Source organism: Cantharellus anzutake (genome assembly GCF_015039405.1).
Source record: "Cantharellus anzutake strain C23 chromosome Unknown EI90scaffold_6, whole genome shotgun sequence".
Taxonomy (NCBI): Eukaryota; Fungi; Basidiomycota; class Agaricomycetes; order Cantharellales; family Hydnaceae; genus Cantharellus; species Cantharellus anzutake.
In genome coordinates, this window is record NW_024066956.1 from 191,372 (window position 1) to 213,087 (window position 21,716).

Here is a 21,716-nt window from a genome sequence, read left to right on the forward strand (position 1 = left end):
ACACCCGTTAGCTGATCGGTCATCCAGAGGGCAATTTGGCTAGGAACGAGAACGTGCATAGGATTTATTGAACCTGAAGAAGGACCGGTCAGCGTGCCTGGGAACTCATCTCGAGCTGCCTGACTGGCGTCATTTGGCCATATATATCCAGGGGAGTGGCGTAATGCTCCCTAAGTTTCTTGATTGCGAAAGGGGGAGTAACAACTCCGCGTAGCGAGTTTCCACGTCTGAATGCATTTCTTCAGTTGATGCTAGGCTAGCGAATGCATTTCCCTCAGAGTCCTAGATCAGACGAGTCAACTACGCCCATTTGGGCCCGCGGGCAGAACACTGGGAACACCAGAACTCATGCAGGGGATGCGCAAGGCATGTGAAGGAAGCGGATCAAGCAACACTGCTATGTGCAACATGGGAGGGCGTGCACCAAGTATGATGTAACCGAGACGAGCATTATGAACCTCTTCAGCAACTAGTGAGGTTGGTGCAGGAGTAGCAAAAACTAAATTGCTTACGTAAAAGCACTCAATTTCCGGCCCCGTGGAGGGAAACGTCAACGGACGCACAAGTAAGCCCTGCCTCAGCCCAGGGTAGAAGATTTGAACGAACTGACCCTCAGGGTTTTCCAATGCTTTGGCACTGCCGTGCACCCGGGCGATTAGCGCACACACTGAGTTGCAGATCGTCAACTCTGTTCTGTTGAGCGTCTTGTTGTTGTTAGTTCAACATGCCTGGGTTGGACGAAAAAGACGAGGAACTCCTTCAGGTGCGTTCTATTTCTTTCCATGTTCTATTGTCCCTCTTTAGTAATGATAGTGATTGTAATGTTTTCTATTCTGAAGTCGGCCCTTGCGACTTCGTTCACGCGGCTCCCGGAACCTCCGCCTCCGCCTTCCTCAGAACCGGCGCCTGAGCGACTTTCTCCTCCAGAAGAAACTACCTCTACGAGTGCTGTTGTTTCACCGGCACAGCAGCAGCCGGAAGTTAGTACAGGCTTAGAAGATTCATGGCAGGAACAGTACAATCGTCAAGTTGCTCAATGGAGAGCGGAGTCTGCCATTGCACGCGAAAAAGCAGAGAGGACTCGTGCTGAGTGGGAGGAACGAAGGAAAGCCGAAGCCGAGGAAGAGGCTGCTGTGAGTAAGAAAAAGGAATCGACGTTGTCTGGGTGGGAGACTGTCAGTCCTGCCGATGAAACGTTATCGCAGAAGGTTGTGAATGAGCAAGCGAAGCGACCCCTCGTTGCGGGTGTCAGTTCAGGAGGGGCCGTAGCTGCTACTTCCGATACGGCAGAGGCTGTACAGAGGGTTGCTATTGCGGAACACATTCGTACGTATGGGCCAGACTCTTTACCTAGTCCCGCTGATGTGAGAGACTTAGTTTCTGGGGAAGTGCCAAAGTCGGGACCCAAGGTATGATTACCTTTTCGTCTAGCCGAACGCATTCCTGGAACGACTTACCCCCTAATGCTTTTGTTCCCAATTTTTGTAGGCCTCTTCGACTAGCAAAACTCAAGATGAATTCTCAGGGGCGTCTGAGGAAGAAGACGCTCACATATCTCGTATTGGTACATGGGAAGAAATTCATTCGCTCGCATCTTCCTTCCCCTCCCTTCCAGAAAATATCTCACCGTCCACACAAGATAAAAGTCTGAACCCCCCAGATTCACCGGTGCATCACCATCACCACCATCATCACCGTCCTCACCGAGTGGATGAGAGACACTCTCGGCATCATCAACACCACCCACACTCACCTCAAGCTGCCAGCCCGCCAACTGTGACTTCAGCTATCTTCAATTCAAACCTTCCGCCCCAAACTCGGGCACTCGCCCTATTGTCTTCCATAGCGATCAACATGTTCCTACCCTTCGTGAACGGCGTCATGCTTGGATTTGGGGAAATCTTCGCCAGGAACGTCATTGGGCCTTATTTCGGATGGAAACCTCCAGGGAATGTTGGAATACGAGCTGCTGCGGAACGTCGAAGAGGTCGCGAAACTAGATGGTTTTCTTAATTGAGGCCCCTTATGCTTCTAGCCTGTGCTCGCTTATATTTTCGCTTCATTGAAACTTGTTGGATGACGGATTTGGAGGCGATACAGGAACTTTACATTCGAAGTTAGATGGAATGGCATGCCTACAAGAGAATGGCCCTTATCTATGTCAATGAAGTAGTTGCAGGCGTAGAGTCTGTCTGAGTGCCGTCGCGCCGTCAGTGACGATGCAGCATCACTCTGGGCCTATCATGAAACTCCCATCTTGATACATTACTGAGGATCTCTAGCCGGCTACCAATATCGGGGAGAACATTGGATCGACGATGGAGAGGTATGGGTCTCCATCGCATCCACTAGACGTCCTATTTCTCTTTGTTCCCGACAAACATTCCAACCGGGCACCATGATAGACAATATTTCGTGTCATGGTACTATATACTGTCATTGCACCCTCTTGAGCCTCTCGCACTCCCCTGGCACTTACTACGGAGTTTATCGTTGCCTATGAGCGATTTTTGGTTAAATACTTATATGTGAATACCTACCTAGGGCTGAAACTCTTGAGCACTTTCCGTCGAATAATTGGAACCCTATTGGAAAAAGGATGCTGCATATGGTGCTAGCATTGTGTATGACCGGTTTGGCCAAAAACTCACATGTGGACGCCTATCTATGCAGCCTGAAACCTCCGAGTACTCAGTTATCAACTGGAACCTCAATTGGAACTCTATGTGCAAGAGAAAGAGATGATACTGATAGACGCTAGATTTGGCCCTACTGTGGCTCGCTAGCATCATTTCTTATCGCACTCTCAGACCTGCATTCTCCTGGCATTGTTGACACTGCGTATGACCCGGTCGAATCCTCACATGTGTTCGCGCGTCAATTAGATTGAATGCCTCGCTAGCCTGCATTTGCACTCCCTTGAATCTACACACCCCTTGGTATTTACTGCGGGTGGTGCAACGTTTGGCCAAAAGCTCACATGTGGACGCCTATCTTGGCTGCCTGAAACCTCCGAGTATTCAGTTATCCACTGGAACCTCCACTGGAACCCTATGTTGTAAGAGAAGACAGACACTAGATCAGCACCACTATTGCTTGCTTAGCCTTGCTTTTCATTGAGGTTTTCTTGGATCCTCGCATTACGAGTGTACGCAATGGGTGAAACACCTACTTGTGGACGTCTCTTTTGGTACGTGGAACTTGTCAAATCTCGAGGAGCAGGCCGCTTGCTCCCAAGGCACTCTAAAAGCAAGGGAAGGAGAGCTGTGCTGTGGTGATACTAGCCGGTAAGTCTGATGATTTTCAGTTTAATCAAGTTCAAGCAAAATGCATGCTTGCCAAGCTCTACTGATTTGTTTGAGCAGCGATCTTACGTCTGAAGATCCGACGTGATTATTAGGTTCAGGGTAAGTTATTCTCTAACATATCACTTTCCCGAGGTTACGGATGGTCTGAGGTTATTGGGAAAAGTGGGCGTCTGATTCAGAGCTATGCAAAACAAGAAATTTCGAGTGACAATCTTAATACTCCATAGGAACAGTATACGAACAAGAGAAGAGAAGAAAGTGAGTTGCATATTGTTGTATTTGCACGGTTTGGCCAAAAACTCACATGTGGACGCCTGTCTAGGCTACCTGAAACCTCCGAGTTCTCAGTTATCAACTGGAACCTCCACTGGAACTCCAAGTGAAAGAGAAAGAGATGCATAGACAGACACTAGATCTGGCACTACTGCCGCTCGTTAGCATCATTTCTTACCGCACTCTCAGACCTAGGTCCTGGCATTGGCATGCATATGACCGGTTCAGTCAAATACTCACATGTGTTCGTGCGTCAATTTGAATGCCCGCTAGGAAAGAGGAGGTGATTGGCGGACGCTATGTCTGGCACTATCTTGCCCGCATTGCACTAGGTATTTCCAGCGATGCTTGTGTTGCATTACATAGTTGCAGCGTTTGGCCAAAAGCTCACATGTGGACGCCTATCTAAGCTACCTGAAACCCCCGATAACTCAGTTGTCAACTGGAACCTCCACCGGAACTCTATGTTGAAAGAGAAGGAGAAGCTAGACGGACGCTGGATCGGCACCACCGTTGCCCAAGCTGGCATCGCTTTCCACTGTGTTTTCTTGAACAGTGTACATACGCAATCCGTGAAACACTCACTTGTGGACGTCTTTGTTGGTACCTAAAACTCGTCAGATCTTGAGGAGCTGGCAAGGTGCTCCCAGAGTACTCAAACAAGGGAAGGAGAGCAGTGGTGTGGTGATCCGAGTAATACGGTACTGATTTGAGCAGCGATCTTTATCGATGATGATCCGGGGTTTAAGCAAGTCTATCATGGTTGTTATCGTTCTTTAACACATCACTGACCCGAGGTTACGGATGGTCTGAAGTTATTAGGAAGGGTGTCGAAGTGGCAAAAAGTTCACATGTGGACGTCTCATTCAGAGCGATGGAAAACAAGAAATTTCAAGTCACAATCTTAATACTCCATAGGAACAGTATACGAACAAGAGAAGAGGAAAAGTGAGTTGGATATCATGCTATTTGCACGGTTTGGCCAAAAACTCACATGTGGACGCCTGTCTAGGCTACCTGAAACCCCGAGTACTTTGTTATCAACTGGAACCTCCACTGGAACTCTATGTGTAAGAGAAAGGGATGATAGAGGGTCCAAGTAAGCACCACTGTTGCTCGCTAGCATCGCTTTTCATTGCGTTTTCTTGAATCCTCTTAGCGTCATTAGTGCGGAATCAGTGAAACACAACATGTGGACGTCTCTTTTGCAGCCTAAAACTAGTCAGATCTCGAGGAACCGGCAAGTTACTCCTAGGGTACTCCAGAACAAGGGAAGCAAAGCAAAGGTATGGCGATCCAAGCTCTACTGATTAGTTTGAAGCAGCGATCTTATGTCTGAAGATCTGGCCTGAATTTTGGGTTTAGGCAAGTCTATCATAGTTATTCTCTAGCACATCACTGACCCGAGGTTACGGATAGTCCGGGGCTACTAGAAGACCTGAAGCGACAAAAAGCCCACATGTGGACGTCTCTCGTTCAGAGCTATGGAATACAAGAAATTCCAAGCGACAATCTTAACACTCGATAGGAACAGTATGAATGCAAGAGAAGAGGAGGAATTAATGGAAGTGAGTAGCAAGGTTCTAGCCAGGCTAGTGGGCACAAAATTCGAGGTAAGTTGGTGAGTTCTTGATCTCCTGGGAGGATGTCCACCTTGTCGTGGTCCAGGAGCTGCCTGATGAAGACTTGAGGACTGTGACTTGTCATGGTTCAGCAGTCGAAGGCTCCAAGAGGCATCCATTGCTTGATCTAGTGTGGTAGTTGCTTAATCCAGGCGATAGTTGCTTTTTGTGTCCGGGGCAGAGACTTCTTAAGAGTCCCCACTTGTCGCGGTTCAGTCGAACCCGACAGTGGCTCTGGGGTCAAAGCTCCGAGGGGAGGGGGGATGTGTGTGTATCGTGTTCACAGCAAAGACCTCCTAAGAGTCCCCACTTGTTGCGGTTCAGTTGATCCCGACAGTGGCTCTGGGGTCGAAGCTTCACGGGGATAGGATCTCTTTAGAGTCCCCACTTGTTGCGGTTCAGTTGAACCCAACAGTGGCTCTGGGATCCGAAGCTCCAACGCGACTTAGGGCGAAGACTTCTTAAGGGTCCCCACTTGGCGTGGTTCAGTTGAACCCGGCAGTGGCTCTGGGGTCGAAGCTCTAAGAAGGGGGGGTGTGGGGGTATATCGCGTTCACAGCAAAAGCCTCTTGAGAGTCTCCACATGTTGCGGTTCAGTCGATCCGACAGTGGCTCTGGGGCCGAAGCTTCACGGGGATACGATCTCTTTAGAGTCCCCACTTGTTGCGATTCATTGGAATAATCCAACAGTGGCTCTGGGATCCGAAACTCCAGCGCGACTTAGGGTGAAAGACTTCTTAAAGAGTCCCCACTTGCTGCGGTTCAGTTGAACCCGGCAGTGGCTCTGGGGTCGAAGCTCTAAGAGGGGGGGTATATCGCGTCCACAGCCAAAGCCTCCTAAGAGTCTCCACATGCTGCGGTTCAGTCGATCCCGACAGTGGCTCTGGGGCCAAAGCTTCACGGGGATACGATCTCTTAAGAGTCCCCACTTGTTGCGATTCATTGGAATAATCCAACAGTGGCTCTGGGATCCGAAGCTCCAACGCGACTTAGGGTGAAAGACTTCTTAAGAGTCCCCACTTGCTGCGGTTCAGTTGAACCCGGCAGTGGCTCTGGGGTCAAAGCTCTAAGAGGGGAAGAGGAAGGGGGGGGGTTAGTTGCTTGCTTGATCTATGGCGGTTGTTGTTCCCCTGGGAGGATGTCCACCTTGCCGTGGTCCAGGGGCTGCCTGATGAAGACTTCAGGGCTGTGACTTGTCACGGTTCAGCAGTCGAGGGCTCCAAGAGACATCCATTGCTTGATCTAGTGTGGTAGTTGCTTGGTAGTTGCTTTTACGTCCGGGGCAAGGTTTCCTAAAGAGTCCCCACCTGTTGCGGTTCAGCTGGACCCGACGGTGGCTCTGGTGTCGAGCCCAAGGTGGATGCGGTTGGTGAGAGTCCTCACTTGTCGCGGTTCAGTCGAACCCGACAGTGGCTCGGGGTCAAGGCTCCAAGGGGATATTTGTGTATCGCGTTCACAGAAAAGACCTCTTAAGAGTCTCCACTTGTTGCGGTTCAGTTGATCCCGACAGTGGCTCCGGGATTGACGCTTCACGGGGGCACAATCTCTTAAGAGTCCCCACTTGTTGCGATTCAGTTGAATCCAACAGTGGCTCTGGGATCCGAAGCTCCAGCGCGGCTTAGGGTGAAATTTTCTTAAGAGTCCCCACTCGCTATGGTTCGGTTGAACCCAGTGGTGGCTCTGGGATCACAGCTCTAAGAGGGGGGGAGGTGCATGGTAGTTTGTTGGTCGCGTCCGGGATCAGACCTCCTAAGAGTCCCCACTTGTTGCGGTTCAGTCGAACCCGACAGTGGCTCTGGGGTCAACACGCTCCGAGGGGACGGGTGGTGGGGGGCGGGGGGGGGGGGGGGGGGGGGGGGGGGGGGGGGGGGGGGGGGGGGGGGGGGGGGGGGGCGGAACCGACAGTGGCTCTGGGGTCAACGCTCCGACGGGGACGGGTGGTGGTGGTTTGACCCCCTGGGAGGATGTCCACCTTGTCGTGGTCCAGGGGCTTCCCTGACTGGTGAGTTGCTGTCGCGGTTCGGATGGGCGTGATTGGCAGCTGAGCAGTCAAGGCTCCAAGAGGCATCCAGTTTATTTTTGAGTAGTGTTATCCTCAGGGTCAAACGGTCACCTAATGTTTAGGGATAAGAAAGCGTCGAGAAGAACCACGTCGTATGGTGACCTGCATATGCCAGCGCCAACCCTCCCGTCACGGCATTCGAGCCAGTTGGTCAGGTACTTCACTAGTGCTAACCTATCCCACACCCTTAGTTCCTGATTGCCCATCCCCAAGGACGAAGCCTCCAGGTCTCATCGAATGCATCGGACAGCCAGCTCAGTGCAGGTGTAGCACTTAACCGTGAGGTCAGTCGGTACCGTTTACTATACGTGCGGAGGCACATCCTAATACCGTTGGCACTGGATCAGGAGCACCACCCGCAGCTAGTTGGCGAGTTGTCTGCACGCGACAATACCTATTTCCATCACATGGCATCTTATGAGAAACGATGAGGTTCCCGGAAAGAATGATTGCTAAGGCAGAAGAGTCAAGTGGCGCAGGCCGAGAGGGTTAGTTAGTGTTGACTTGAGAAGTGCTCGCATGGATGAAGCGAGACGCGGTGAGACGCAGATAGAGACAAGGGCGGCGTAGAATCCGTCAACATTTTGGCCACGAGCTCATACATACACTATTAGTGCGTTCAGACGAGTCTGCTTGCAACATTTCTGAATCCAGAACGAGGACTATACGCAATCATACTCCCCATTTTATTAGCTCCTCCCGTGCCACTTGCCAACCCAGCTGAGACTCAGTGGTCGAGGCTTCGGCCATCTTAGTTGTATTGTAGAGGAGGTAGGGAGGGTACAAATCTTCTTTCATGTGTTCACAGCCCAAAAAAAGGATGGGCGCCACGTAAGGTCAACTGAACGGAAATGTTGTGGAGGCCTGTTTGCGGAATTTATCCTGAGGCACACCGGTCTAATGGGCGCTTGCAGCCACGGATGTTGTTGATATGGGGTTGGGTAAGCCCGATCCGGCGTGATTGGTTCACTATCAAGAACAAGCACGCTACCAGTGAGCACACAGCGAGACCAAGCTCAATACCGTTCGAGTATTGAAATGCATTTCCTCCTCTCCTCTGCCGTATTAAGGTGAATTTGAGGCTCCTAATATAAAAGCCTTAAGGCTGGCTGCAACGTTGTCAAGCGATAATGAACTGATCGATGGCCCAGGATCCTCGGAAGGTGCATATCAATCGGCTGTACGCATGTATACTGGAACCAGGTAATTGAGGAGCGGTAAAAAAGCTGAGCTTGAAGCTAGAACGAGTGGGCTAAATGGATCGACAAGAGTAAGGTGTTTCCAGAAGCAGAGATGATGCCGAGTCAAAGTAGTGCGGGATTCCGCCTAGATCCTACCAATATATTTAGAATTGGTGTAGAAGGGTGGGCAATTTCATTATGGAGAGGGAACCGGAGAAATGTAGGGGCAAGGGACGTCGGCTGCTGACCATGTGTGGTGGACTGGGTGGGGTTCGTATAACGTTGCTCCTTCTAGGAACCAGCCTGATGCAGGAGAGTGCGTCAGTAGAGATCCTGCAGACATTTCGGCTCTCTTTTCGTAACCGGCGTGCTGGATTAAGCCAGCCTCTCTAAAACGCGCCGCAGCTTCTTGTCTTTCCCACGCTTGCTCTCGTGCGGTGTTGTTGGATAAGCCGCGGCCGGCAGAATGAGGGTGCATGATTGGCAATCAAGTCTTGCCCGTTTGTGGCGGTTCATCCGTTGGTTTATCCCTGTCAGGCGCGGTTATGGCCTGGCTATTGCGATTTCCGCCGTCTCTGGTGTGTGATTGAAAAGGATTGAAAGGGTAATTAGCTCTTAGCTCGTAATTAGGCGACGTAAAATGGCTTACACATGCGTTGACGAGATGAACTAGGGACGTGTCCGCTGGAAGGTACGAGATGGAGCCCTGGCTAGTTCGTAATATAGTATGAGCCTGGCATCAAGGACGAGAGTGACCCCTTTTTAGTACTACGGTGTGGTGGCATATATTGAGAACCAAATTGGTGGCTTAGAACGGAATGTACATGATAGGGTAGGACCGGTGCTGGCAGCTTCTTCTAGTTCTTGATCGGGTTCAGCGTTCAAGTTGCGGCAAGGCATGGAGCCCGCGGAACAGCCATACGTGGGTTGCTGTGGCGGGGTGTGACTTGTAGTGAAAAGCATGACCACAAATCGATTGGTCATCGATCAGAGCGAGAGAACCTTCCCGTGTTGTCGTTCCCAAGCCATGGTCTCATTTATGCCTGCAATATTGTGGCAACAGGATTGGGTCGCAACAGCAGTGGCATCAAGTCTGATTTGATGTTGTTGATGTCGATGAATCAGTTTTGTGGGAATCAATTTGTGTCAGCTTTTCCCTCTTCTCCTCACCAGCGCCATTCATAAATAATGTAGAATGGATTTATTAAATATTTGGTTCCTTCAAAAGGTCTCGCTCACACTCACTCCACCTGGTCTCCACTAAAGGACTCTTACGCTTTTGCTGCTCTCGTTAAAGGTGACACTACCCCTCCCAGGTCTGCCTCATTGTCGTGCTGTACGCCAGCACGCATTCTATACGTACACGTACACGCGTCGGGAACGCCTAGTTTATTCCACTCTGATCGGTTGACTTTACGCACGCATCACATATACCGAGCACAAAGTCTGTTGAGTCCAACAGACTCCGAAGGGAGCCATCTGTCTTGTTGAGCGATAAGCTTTCCCGGCCATTTGTACATCAAAGCCTCCCATTAAGCGCCCAGGAGACCTATAGGGTGTTTGTTGAACTGGGAGGAGCGAGTCAGGACCTTGATGGCGTCGGTGAATATGTCCCCGCCGCTGGCTGGACACACTCCAGATTCACGACATGAGACATCTTTGCTCGGATATGCATCTCCTTCCGTATCTTCGTCTTCTCGTGATGTACGCATCAGGGACGCTGTGGGTGCACCTTCGTTGCTATTCGACTCGAGTACTGGCGTGCCTACTGGAAGCATCTCCCCTGACAGTCGCCCCTCCATTCCGTCTCTTCACTCTTCTGTTTCCATCGTATCACCATCACACTCTCCAGCTCTGACATCATCACCCTCATTCCAGTCTTCGACTTCCGCTGCTTCACCTCACAAGCGACTCGGACTCGCCGAGCGGTTTTCTTGTCTCAAGCTCATCCTCAATCTCAGGCATCAACAGCGGCTTCGCCCCCGTCTCTTGCAACACGACTTGATGCTGAATCTCCTGTGACTCTAAGAACCAGTAAAACTCTTCCCGGTCCGAACCAGTCATCGCCATCGCCATCTCCTCCACCGGCAATTCAGACACCTTTGGCTCCTCACACTGCTCGTCGCCCTTCGGCAAATGTCCAAAGCCACTTACCATCTTCCGAGCATCCACCGGTCCTCTCGTCCATTCCATCAAAAGGATATCATCAGTATGGTGAATCAGTGAAACTGCAAGGACCTAACGATCGTCGGGACCAGCATTATCGTCCAGAGCATAATTCCCCCAAACGGTCATCTCCGAGCCCTCCCTCCCTTTCTAGCAATGCTTCCACCGCTCCCACCACTACAGCCACTCTTTCGTCCATCACGAGACCCATTCTCGGCGCCAAGGCAACCCATGCCAAGATAGGTTCCAGTTCCAGTTCCAACTTTAGCTCCAGTCCCCCACTGGTCCTGACAAAACAACAGCAGCAACAACAATCGCCGCCCCGCCGCCGTCGTCGCCGCTCTATTCTCGCGTACCTTCGAATCATTCTCTCCAATCCTAGACTACTCCGTGTGGTGTTGTCTGAGTTGAATTGGGATGATGTAAAGGCACTGCATGAGACGTGTTGGACATTGAAGTGCTCATTCGAAGGGGATGGGACAGACGCGGATGCAGATTATAGGAAAGTACTGGATGTTTTGTTGGCGAAATTTGTGAGTGGGTATGACGGAGGATATGATGGAGATGTTGTGGATATTTTAGGGATTGGGTTTTGGGATATTGATGTGTTGGGTGAGTGCTTGTTTTTTCTTTGTTTGCGTTCGTGTGGTCGCAGGAGTATTTTACGGAGGCTGATTTGGTTGATTTGGTTGGGGAATGACTATAGTCCGTTCGCAGCAGAGAAGTTTGGCAACGTACCCTTCGAAAGCGATCCATGCTCTATCACGATCTCATCCGACCTCAATCCATGATGGTGACGGTGGGGCAGACCGTGTGAGGGCGGATAAGGCACTCGTTCGGTTGGCAAGGGGTCATTCCAAGTTTGTGGTCGTTTTGCGACAGCAGATGCAGGGACGAGGGAAGAGAGAATGGGGAGGGGAGAAATGGGATTGGCACTCTCTTGAGGGTGTCGGTTTTGGTGTTGGTGCGGGGTCCTTCGGTGGTGCAACTGTCCGAAGCGCGAGAAGAAGGGATCAGCGTCGGAAGAGATCATCGAAAGGGAAAGGATTACCCGAGTTGAGGTTTCCTGTGCCGCTATCTTATTTCCCCACCTCTCGTAACGAGAAATTGGGGGCTGAGTTGGTCGTGAATGGGCATTTGAGCTCTAATTCGTGGATTTTGAGAGAACCTGGCGGTAGTAGTGCGTCCAGCTCTACGAACGGAAGTAGGAGGAAGGGAGGAAGACTCAGTAGTAGGGAGGAGACGTCTTCGCCACCTTCGAAGTTGAGTTCAATGGTTTTTGGAGAAGGCAGCAGCAGCGGTGAGACTAAGGGACATACTCTGGTGAAGAACCCGGGTAGTAGGAAGAAACCATTACCTCCTCCCAAGTGGACGACGCATCCCTATTCGGACCTTCACCGTCAGCAGCCACTGCAGGGACACAGGAAGGATTTGGGCTTTTCGGGTGTTCCTCAGGTTGGCGCTGGTGGTGTGGGGCCAAGAATACCGAGTTCAGTGACGTGGTCTAGTGGGTTGAGATCTGTGGGGGGTGCGGATGAATATGGGAGTTTGGCGGTGATGAGTGGGCATGACTCCGCTTCCACGTCGAGATCTAACACGACCACGACCACTACCTCGACCTCGACCACGACCTCGAGTTCGACCACGACGAGGAAAAGACATAGCGGGATGTATCATCATCGATCGTTCACTTCACCCTCACTCACGGTCACTCCTCCCACTCCCACTTTGACTAGCAGTTCTGGTTTTAAGTTCCATTCCAGCTCCAGTTCTGGGGGGACTGGTCTTCGTAGACGGGCATCTTGGGGAAGCCGTTCACGTACTCGATCAAATTCTTCGTATGAATCATCGCTTTCGTCTCCTTCTGAGGCTTCTTCTGGTGGTTTCACTGCTGTTACTCGTCTTTCCACTGGTCATACTGTGCGAAATATTCTCCCTAATCCGCATGCACTATTAACGGCTTCGATGAGGAGCTTTGCACCTATATTTCGGGTGTATGTACCCTGTACGGAGATGGTGAATGATGGAGATGTCGTGGGCAAGTGTGAGAGGCAACTCGCTATTGGGGGTGTTTGGGATTTCTTGGAAGTTGGAGATTTAGTCATTAATTTGGGGTATGTGCCTGCGGTTGGTGGAAGCTCTGCATTTGGGTCTAGTGCTAGCAGAAATGGGAGTAAAAGTGGGGGTGGGAGCCCCGCCCGCAGCGGATCCCCATCTGAAGTGGGATTTACTAGAGAGCGGGCAGTACGGTTCGCGGATGCGATTGCGTCACGACGGTCTGCGTTGCCTTCTGGGATCAAGGATAAGCTTGATGAAGTCCCTCATCACCATCATCATCATCACATCGACCATCGTCATCACCACCAGGGACACCAACACGGAGAAGCGTCGGACCCTGACGACCCTATATGGTTAATCTTTAACGGATCGAAACTTGTGCCTTTCAACCCTCGACGATCGCCGCCACCTCTTTCTCCCAATAATGACCCGCGTACATGGAGTTCGATAGCTAAGATACCTTGTCCGACGTATTACTCGCATGTGATAGGGAGAGTGGCAGGAGTTGGGAGTGCATCGATGGCTATGATCGACCCGTTACATCGGATTGTTATTCCGAAGGTTCAAAGAGGGAGCAGTGGAATCGGCACCTCCTCTGACGATAGGAGTACGTGGAGGAGGAGGAAGGTTGCGAGGTTGAATGGTGTGGAGTCAGAAGCGGGAAAGCTCTTCGATGTGGTCTCCTTAGAGGGGAACATTGGAGGTGCAGCAGTTTCAGTGGATGCGGAGGGTGCGGAGTTCAACTTCATCGAGTTGAAAAGCGATGTGGTCAGGACTCGAGCGCTTGGTCCTGCGCGCATCGTTAATCGGCTCGCATGGATTGCAAGGTTTGAGGTTTACCAGGATGATTATGGGAGAGATGGGGATGGTAGGAGGGTTGACTTGGGTGATGGGTGGGCTGGAGAGTGGTTCCTCGAAGCTGAGGGGACGCCTGAGGGGATGAAGAAGTTGAAAGGTGCGTTGGAGGGAAAGGAGAGCTTTTTGTGGAGGGTTTTGTTGGATCGGTGCGTAAAGGGGAGTGTTTGGCTAAGGTGAGCCGTTGTTTAAGTTCGTATTGCGATTTCGTGGTCTGATAGGTTTTCTCTTTTGGCTTCAGATTCGTTGATACCCCATAATTTCTTATTCTCCTGGCTACTGTGTACGCCAGTTCCTGAGTCTCGATGTCTGCAAGCAACTCAGAAGGATCCTATTCTACCGCATTTCTCATACACATCATCAACCATATTTATTCTGTCATGGCCACTTCATCACACCATTTTCGTGTCAATGACCATTATCTCATCGTCTTCTTACATCACTCCTGTGCAATTCCCCCATTACGCCTTTCCACTCGAACGCGGCTTCAGCGCGGGCGAACTTCCTGCCTGCTGGAATGGAACCGAAAGTGCTTTCCTGTCCGCCTCTCCCCAATCCAAGTAGTATAAAGCGCCTACGGCTTCATAATCAGCTTTTGGTCCGAACTCGCTTTGCCATACTTAATGTCATTTCATTCCTAACTTTCAAGTACAAATTTTACGATCCATTATGTGTGAATGTTGCAAGTGCGGGGCACCGCGAGATTCAGTGTCATAGATCCTGCGTTCATGACAGCTTGACCAAATCTGAATCTAGTCATAAATACTTCGACGGTTTTTAAACTTTTCCCCATTTTGGATGCACGTGTCCCTTCCCTTTTGAGCAAAGTCCCCGATTTGAATTTAAAATCCTGGCATTGTATTGGTCAGGACTTGTGCCTTTCCTTTGTCCCACCTTCATCCCCTTGCACGCTTGCGCCTTTTTGCCGGTTGTGAGCAGCATTGTGGACCGGCCTGTTAACGGGTTTCCCCTACAAGCCGCGCTCTACTGCTCAGAGAGGCTTTTTTGCTGACTAGGATAAGTGGTCCAAGATGAAGTCGTCCAGACCTCTGTGTGCGTCGCATATCTCTATGCCGCCGCTCCTCAGATCTTTGGATGTTGTCCTTGAGCTCTTATGTTTCTTGGATGCTGGGAGCATAGTCAGGCTCAGCATGGTGCGTTTTCCGTTACTTTTGTCCTTCAGCTGGTCATAACTGACGCTTACTTTTTTCTGTCAAACCGCCCGCGCGCGGCGGCACACATACATACACGTACACATGCACACGCACATTCGTTTCTCATTAGACGTGCAAGCGGCTCTATAGAGAGTTGAATGGGAGTCGTTATATTTGGTTGAGGACTATAAGAAAGAGTTGTGAGGATGAGTGTCTTCCGCCTCGGTCGCTTGAATCTCAGCTCTTGCAAGCGGATTCGCTTCCTGAGGCAGGACGTATTGCGCGACTGAGGGAAATTGCTACGAGGCCTTTTCGGTTACGTGGAGGATTCCAACGAATGAATCCTTCGGCCCCCCATCACCTGAGCCCGGGCCGCCCTGGCGGTGTCAATAATTTTGGTTCTACCGTGGCCCATGGTGGGATTCCAATGGCATTCACGCGGTTTAAACTGGTGTACGGCCAAGATTGGACCGAACTGCGTCGACTGCCCTTGCTGTTCCCTGGTGGGAGATACATGCTCACGACGGGATCGTTTAGAGACTTCATGGACGCCATATTTTTCTGGGATTTAAGTGATGTGAAGCAAGGTGAAGGGATATTGGCGAATTCCATACATCCTATTGCCAAGGTGGAGGTACGGGAGAAAAAGGATGTGAGCGGGTTGGATCTCAAAGTGCAGTATGATCCGCTCTCGGAGCAGGTGGTGGTTTTGGCACATTTTTGTGATTATCCTAATCATCAGTCGTGAGTATTTTTAGCTACCCCGCTCCCTGTTTCTGTCGTTATTCATGCGCCTTTTTTCCTTCGATGTTGTTATCCACGAAACCCTCTTCTTGGCGATATCACCTCGCTTTGTTGGGGCTCACCCTTCGCCGGATAGTGTCTTTCGCATTTATCACCTCTCGTGGCCGTCTGCAGCTGGATTTACTCTCACAGCGACGCTACACCTTCCCCGCTTTGAAGGTCCTCATGACGAGGTGATGGAGGGCGACTATGTTTGTATTCATTCCGTCGAATCTATCTGCTTATGGAACTGGAGAGCGCGGACGTGGGCCATCATCGATCCTGAAGAGCATCAGCAAAGCTGGGTAAGTGTTCTTCCCCGTGAACAGGTGTTTTGAGCTCAATCTGTGATTTAGGCTTCTGGATTAGGGTTTGAGCTTTGGCTTCGACCACCGTACATATTCACGATCCCCTCGTCCTGCGACCAAATCGTTGCACTCGAATTTCCCAATCTTCAGCCCACTAAATCGCCGATCCAAACATTGACCGCTCAGAGTCATACTTTCGAAATATCTCTCACTGGATTAAATCTATTAGAACACACACCACATCCAGAAACAGGGCATGTCTTCAACTATTCACCTATTGACCACTGGATCTCGTACAACGATGCGAAACAATTGTCATTGCGTCGTCGCGTCCTTGGTCAGTTGGACTTCATCCCGAGTTTTAACAGTCCTCCAATATACGTCGTGATCGACTCAACAGACGATGTTCCCCGTGTAATCTATCGCTGCAGTGAGAACCGGATGCGTTCGAATCGATCGTTTGTCGTTCCCATAGACAGGGTCACTGGAAATGACTCTGGGACTGATACCTTCATTTGTGTTGCGGGTGATTTTGCCACTCCGGCACCGCAGGTTTCGCGCCGGATCGCGGCGGCAGTTGCAGTGGTGGATGATGCTATGAATCCACCACAGGGCGCTGTGCAGGTCGCTGTGAACGCTGGGTTAGATCTGAGGGAGGGTGTAGTTGAGATGGGCTATCAACCTCTTTATGCGTCGCTGTGGACAAAAAAGGAGGATGATAGAGTATTCGGGGAGAAGTCTAGCTTGGAGCAAGAACTAAAAGTGGGGAGGACATCCCCTGGGCCCTCCAAGATGTCTACTTCATCGTTGTTCCCAACACCGTCACAGTTTGCCGTGTCAGATACCCCGTCTTCGCAATCCTCATCATCGCATTCATCTTCCTCTCCAGATCCCCGGGACCTGGGGTATAACATGACTCAGGCCCAATTCGCCTTTGATGGAGGGAGTACCAAGCAGGGCATTGTTCATGGCGGACCGTGTCCGATTTCCGGACGTATGATCGTCGAGATCCGTGAGCCATTTCAGTATGCACTGCTGGAGTTTGATTGATAGATGCATTACGGGGTCGTTGCAACGACCGGATTTGTGATGCCAACCCATTCCTTCTCTCCTCTACTTTCTCTTACCGTGCTCTTTCCGGGATCCCCACATCTTCAGACTTGCATCCGTTTGCGTGTATTCTTTTCATCTATCACAGTACACACCCCTGATTCATTGCGATGCATCATTATACCCAGTCTTCTGCATGGACCTACGGCTATCCGACTGCTTGTTTTCTATTTCCTTCACGGGGTCTTTCGTTACCCCAGCATGTAACCAACCATGTTGTAGCCTTAGGTTGCTGTTAATGTACAGGGTGTAGAGATTTGCTTCCCTTGCAAAAGCCGGGGCCGGCCTGAGCTGGTGCTGAGCCCGAGCCCACCATTGCCGATCAGCAGCGACGGAGTATTCTCCCATTTAGATCCTAGGTAGCAGTTCGGAAGTGGCGCACAACCATTTGGTGAGAGAAGCAGAGGTTCAATTTCAGATCCATCTCGGACGCTTTTCGTGTGGACTCAGTTTTCGAAGTTAAAAAGCAATAGCAATGAGTCCGGCAGTTCTATTATTGTGGCTTGGTGCTCGGGAATATGAGGAGAGACAACTTCTGCATCGCCGTCACCGTGCGGTTCAGGTCTGCAAACATTTCCTTCAGTTCTTGGAGGAAGTTCTCGAGTGTCGGGATTGCAGCGTTTGGGGAAAGGTATGCGTTGATCCTTTGGGAGGCCCACAAGGCGGCCGTCCCTTCCTTCATATGCGATAGGATGAACAGGATCCACTGTTGGTCATCAGGATATTTGACGTGGCGGAGCGACAGGTACAAGTGGCACTGTGCCAAGAAATCTTTCTCAATCGCCGTTAAACGGCGATGGGGTGGCGGCCGGTGATGGGTGATTGTTTTCGGGGTGCGATTTTCTCAATTATAGGGGCGGAAAGTCGGTTTTGAGCCTTGAGAACAAAGAGAGGGCAGACTGGCGGAGATATAGAGTGCCAAATCTCCTGAATATATCTGAGAGAGAGCGCAGAAATAGTGAAAATCGCCTTTGATGGAGGTAGCCCCAGGTAGGGCATTGTCCATTGCCCGATTTCCGGACGTATGACCGTCGAAATCCGCGGAACCTCTGTACAAAGATTCGTCCACAATCTCGCCGTTGTAGAATTCGGAAGAACGTGCAACAGGATTCTTTCATGTGGAGTCTTTTTTTTTTTTTCCAGTTTCAACGGTGATGCCTCCAATGGGCAGTGCGATGCCAGGTGAGATAAACGTGACAGGATCCACACAAGTGTTGGAGAACGAACGCCTGCGTGGACCAGTGGAGAGCCTTTGGAGAATCTCTGTAGGAGCTGTTGCGATCCTCTCAAAGAAAAGTACAAGGCAAAGTACATCGTCCAAAAAGTGGTCAATGCCACTGCAGCTGCAGCCTTTGTTGCCACTCTAGTCACAATCCACATGCTCATGGTTAAACAATTCGACACGAAGTATGAGAAAATCAGGTTGTGGTCAGGATATTAAATTCAATCAAACAACAGACTCATAATCAATACTATCTTATATAGATAGCACTGATTATGAGCCCGTTGTTCCATCTATGTAGCCATATACCCCCAACGTGTGATCCCAAGGGAGCTAACCTAACAACAGAGGAATATGTGGCAGAATTGCTCAGACGAACTGGAGATGAACATCTTCAACTCATGTACCCAGGGAACACGCACCGGTTCACACTAAGGGGGATCCCTGGTTGATAGCAAAGGCGAGGGACAAGCCACTTGCCAAACTCGAATATATGTAGAGACTGTAATCAGTACATCGGGCTAGGATCTAGATTGGGAAAGTCAGGGAGAATCGGATCTCCCCAGATCGAATTGACTCGACACTTAGGAGTCGCCAACGAAGAAGACAGCGAGATCCAAGAGCAATCTGGACTAGTAGGAGAATGGTGTTGTTGTCTATGAAAATGGGAGGGTCAGTGGAGTAGGAAGAACGGAGGGTGTTATTGAAATGCTGTTAACTGCTTACCTTGTCTGACTACCTTCCTCACTCTTCCCGCTACATGAGGTCGTTTGTTGGAGGAGTCGGAACTTACTGCGACTAAAAATAACCAAGCTGATTGGGTTGGGCTCATCTAACTTATACTAATAGCGCGGGTCCAGCCGGACGACTGTTTCTCGCCCTCTGATTGGCTCAAGCCTCGCTCTTTGAGGTTTTAACCTTAACCCCGAGTTGGGTCGGTTCCGACGCGCTCCTCTCATTGGCTCCCATTTCGCCGGAATTGGGATTGACGTCCCCGACATTGCTCATTTGACATCCATTCGCACTTTGGCTGTGTTCCCAACTGCCAGGTTATACCACTGCGATGGCACTGCGACGGCACACACACTGCACGCCCTGGAACCGTTCAATATACAGAGTCTCACCAGTGCATTGAAGTGCGTTCTCGCTCTCTCATTGGCTAGCCGCGCTGCGAGCGACCACTTATGCAAGTGCCAGACCCCCCCCCGGTCTTCGTCTGTCAATCATTCCGTGGCTTTAGAGCGCACTTGACGTGACCTCATGTCAGAACCGTGCAAAGGTTCGCCGAGGGTAGCTGTAGGCGACCGAACATTGCCCGCTGGTGATGCAGGTGTCCTATACATGACCGAGCTTCAGCGAGGAATAACCTCACCAATCTTGAGGCCGAGGCTACTTAGGTGAGAGAGCCAGGATTTCGGCTTCAATGACTCAAGGAGGAGCGTTGCACCTTGTTCTCGATGCAGTCCCAATACTTCAGAAGGTCGGAGGTCTTACGGGAACAGAAGTAAGCTTAGGGGTGAATGTCTAGTTGATTTCAAACTACAGTACAAGCATTAGTTACAAGCTGTATATACTGTACTGGCACGACCAACAACCGGTTCCCACGGCATCCGGGAGTTGCCGGAGGCTGCCAATCAATTCAGTTGTATTAAGTTTCAATTCAATCCAAGACCCTCGCGTTACGCGTTACCGGTTGTTGGTCATGCTAGTACAGTAAGCGCTAGGGAACTGAATAGGGAATAAGTCACCAGATCTCACGGAGATTGCGGGCGGAGAAAAGAAGAAGGAAAACAAACAAGGAGCACGTGTTCAAGACAGCAAAGGTCAAACGTGACCTTCGCCGCGAGATAACAAGGTGCGGTGAAACTGGGACAAGGGGTCGCAGCACTCTGCGCCGCTAGGTCGTTCAATGACAATTAGGAGAGGGGTTGGTGGGAAGTGGTTAGGCGGCAACAGGCGGCGAGCGGAGTGTGCGGGGAGTGTTCGGGCGAGAGAGAAGGTTGGGGAGGAGGTCGTCTGACGCTGGGGAACACCAGGTCGTGACACCTCACTGTCAGGGACAGCTCCGAAAGCGGTGAGGTCCCGGCGTGCGGGACTCGGTGGGACGGATGACGGCTATGCGTAGCGGCGATCCCGTCGCAGGGTGAGCGTCCCCGACCACTTAGTCTGAAGTGGAAATGTGAGTCATCATTAAAGGGGAATGCTACACTACTTGCCTGAAGTGGAAATGTGAGAAGAAGGCTACTTCTTCGGTTCCCACTCCAGCTGTTATTATATACATGCGGGAATGATCACGTGGGGTGCGCCACGTCACCCTTGCACACAGCCACGGCTCTCCGGGTGCTTCCATGGAAGATCCCGAGAGGGCCCGCTGAGGGTGCAAGGCGAGCGCGGCGGCGGTGGCGGCAGTGTAGGGATGTAAGATACAGGAGGGGAGATGGGCGTGTGCGCCGATGATACATTGAGCAGAGAGAAAGGTGGTCCGTGTAAGAGAAAGAGAGAAAGAAAGAAAAGAGGAAAGGAGAACAGGAGGAAGGAAGAGGGAGAGGAGGGAGAGGCGGTGCGGAGCGGGGAGGCGGAGCGGGGATCGGGCGGGGCGTGTCGGGGCATGCCCTGACACTCACATCAGAAGCAAATCTCACCCCTCAACAATGACTCAGACAGCCGCCAGACTGCTGGTACATGGAATTTCTTTTATCATCAAGGTTTGCACTTCATCCTTGACTCAAGTTCGGATGACACAAACGTACTAACTGTATCATTCGATCCTGTCATGGCCGTGCATTCCGGCCCGTTAGCTGCCCGTCCCAATGCCGCCCGAGCCCATTACCGCTATGCGAGCGTGAGCGCGAGCCCCGACCTCAGCCCTATCCTTCATGAGGACTCCCTGCTCACTCCCCCGCTTGCCCCTAGGCTCCCCTGCACCTGGCCGACTCCCCCACAGCCCCACCAACCTTCCCGCCCCGAGTCCGCCTCCGGCACCATGCCCAGCGCAACTCCCCTACCCCGCCCACTTGGCCCCTACAGGGCCGCTATCATCCCCGCGCCCGACTCCGGCCCAACTCCGAGTCCAGCGCCGCTACGATACCATCGCCGCTATCGCGGCCCTACGCTCTTTCCTTTATTTATCTGTTATTGTTTGTTTTGACCCTCGGTCATTGCCGGCCACTATGCAGCCAACCCCGCTCCTTATCCTTGTTTGCTTCCGGACCCTTCGGCCTTTGGCCCGGGTCCGCTTCCATTCATTTCTTCCTCCTATATATATCCTGTATGATACTTTATTGTACCTTAGCTCTAATATCAATGTGACCACGACCCCTAAGTCCTGACCCCAACAAGGCAACCCCAGTGAGTCCGAAATGAGGGCCAAGAGACAGCTAGGGGGCACAGCACTCCCTTTAGAGTTGCTGAGGCCAAATGCCCTACCCTCGGGCCTTGTCTAAGGCATCGCGGCCATCGCGGCCAATAGCGGCCCGCATCGGCGACCTTCGGTGCCGACCCCGGACCAGTGTCTAACAGGTCCTCTTTTCCCAATATGACAATCACTTCCGCTGTAGTACCACTGCAATGAGACAAATCACTTGACCCCTCGTATGACTATGTTAGCTCAGACT

The 21,716-nt window shown here is 51.2% G+C and overlaps 5 protein-coding genes across 5 annotated transcripts; 4 read left to right on the plus strand and 1 right to left on the minus strand.

Annotated features, from left to right (window-relative positions):
* The first annotated feature begins 508 nt into the window (after positions 1 to 508).
* Positions 509 to 2,146, plus strand: EI90DRAFT_2251487 (uncharacterized protein). Its single transcript, XM_039052762.1, has 5 exons — positions 509 to 565; positions 617 to 763; positions 840 to 1,326; positions 1,378 to 1,409; positions 1,489 to 2,146. Exons 2-5 carry the CDS (start codon positions 725 to 727, stop codon positions 2,011 to 2,013), a joined length of 1,083 nt encoding a protein of 360 aa, XP_038921145.1. The 5' UTR covers positions 509 to 565; positions 617 to 724; the 3' UTR covers positions 2,014 to 2,146.
* A 9,936-nt stretch (positions 2,147 to 12,082) lies between these two features.
* Positions 12,083 to 13,909, plus strand: EI90DRAFT_2251900 (uncharacterized protein). Its single transcript, XM_039052766.1, has 3 exons — positions 12,083 to 12,532; positions 12,586 to 13,701; positions 13,760 to 13,909. Exons 1-3 carry the CDS (start codon positions 12,453 to 12,455, stop codon positions 13,773 to 13,775), a joined length of 1,212 nt encoding a protein of 403 aa, XP_038921146.1. The 5' UTR covers positions 12,083 to 12,452; the 3' UTR covers positions 13,776 to 13,909.
* Positions 13,910 to 14,361: 452 nt separating this feature from the next.
* EI90DRAFT_2251772 (uncharacterized protein) lies at positions 14,362 to 15,550 on the plus strand. The gene is made up of 3 exons (XM_039052764.1): positions 14,362 to 14,679; positions 14,810 to 14,879; positions 14,931 to 15,550. Exons 1-3 carry the CDS (start codon positions 14,557 to 14,559, stop codon positions 15,425 to 15,427), a joined length of 690 nt encoding a protein of 229 aa, XP_038921147.1. The 5' UTR covers positions 14,362 to 14,556; the 3' UTR covers positions 15,428 to 15,550.
* Positions 15,551 to 16,901, plus strand: EI90DRAFT_2251773 (uncharacterized protein). The gene is made up of 2 exons (XM_039052765.1): positions 15,551 to 15,762; positions 15,819 to 16,901. The coding sequence occupies exons 1-2, from the start codon at positions 15,673 to 15,675 to the stop codon at positions 16,818 to 16,820; spliced, it is 1,092 nt and encodes a 363-aa protein (XP_038921148.1). The 5' UTR covers positions 15,551 to 15,672; the 3' UTR covers positions 16,821 to 16,901.
* Positions 16,902 to 17,447: 546 nt separating this feature from the next.
* On the minus strand, positions 17,448 to 18,605 carry EI90DRAFT_2251667 (uncharacterized protein). The gene has a single exon (XM_039052763.1). The coding sequence runs from the start codon at positions 18,264 to 18,266 to the stop codon at positions 17,667 to 17,669; it is 600 nt and encodes a 199-aa protein (XP_038921149.1). The 5' UTR covers positions 18,267 to 18,605; the 3' UTR covers positions 17,448 to 17,666.
* Positions 18,606 to 21,716: the final 3,111 nt, after the last annotated feature.

What these genes read in the sequence shown, in the direction of transcription:
- EI90DRAFT_2251667 (XM_039052763.1), bottom strand. Translation starts at nt 18,266, where the DNA reads ATGAGCATGTGGATTGTGACTAGAGTGGCAACAAAGGCTGCAGCTGCA.
- EI90DRAFT_2251487 (XM_039052762.1), top strand. Translation starts at nt 725, where the DNA reads ATGCCTGGGTTGGACGAAAAAGACGAGGAACTCCTTCAG. An exon ending in AAGACGAGGAACTCCTTCAG is followed by an intron (nt 764 to 839) that starts GTGCGTTCTATT and finishes TCTATTCTGAAG; the next exon opens with TCGGCCCTTGCGACTTCGTT. An exon ending in TGCCAAAGTCGGGACCCAAG is followed by an intron (nt 1,410 to 1,488) that starts GTATGATTACCT and finishes CAATTTTTGTAG; the next exon opens with GCCTCTTCGACTAGCAAAAC.
- EI90DRAFT_2251773 (XM_039052765.1), top strand. Translation starts at nt 15,673, where the DNA reads ATGTTTGTATTCATTCCGTCGAATCTATCTGCTTATGGAACTGGAGAG. An exon ending in TCCTGAAGAGCATCAGCAAA is followed by an intron (nt 15,763 to 15,818) that starts GCTGGGTAAGTG and finishes TCTGTGATTTAG; the next exon opens with GCTTCTGGATTAGGGTTTGA.
- EI90DRAFT_2251900 (XM_039052766.1), top strand. Translation starts at nt 12,453, where the DNA reads ATGAATCATCGCTTTCGTCTCCTTCTGAGGCTTCTTCTGGTGGTTTCA. An exon ending in GTCTTTCCACTGGTCATACT is followed by an intron (nt 12,533 to 12,585) that starts GTGCGAAATATT and finishes TTCGATGAGGAG; the next exon opens with CTTTGCACCTATATTTCGGG.
- EI90DRAFT_2251772 (XM_039052764.1), top strand. Translation starts at nt 14,557, where the DNA reads ATGAAGTCGTCCAGACCTCTGTGTGCGTCGCATATCTCTATGCCGCCG. An exon ending in GCATAGTCAGGCTCAGCATG is followed by an intron (nt 14,680 to 14,809) that starts GTGCGTTTTCCG and finishes GTTTCTCATTAG; the next exon opens with ACGTGCAAGCGGCTCTATAG. An exon ending in GAGGACTATAAGAAAGAGTT is followed by an intron (nt 14,880 to 14,930) that starts GTGAGGATGAGT and finishes AGCTCTTGCAAG; the next exon opens with CGGATTCGCTTCCTGAGGCA.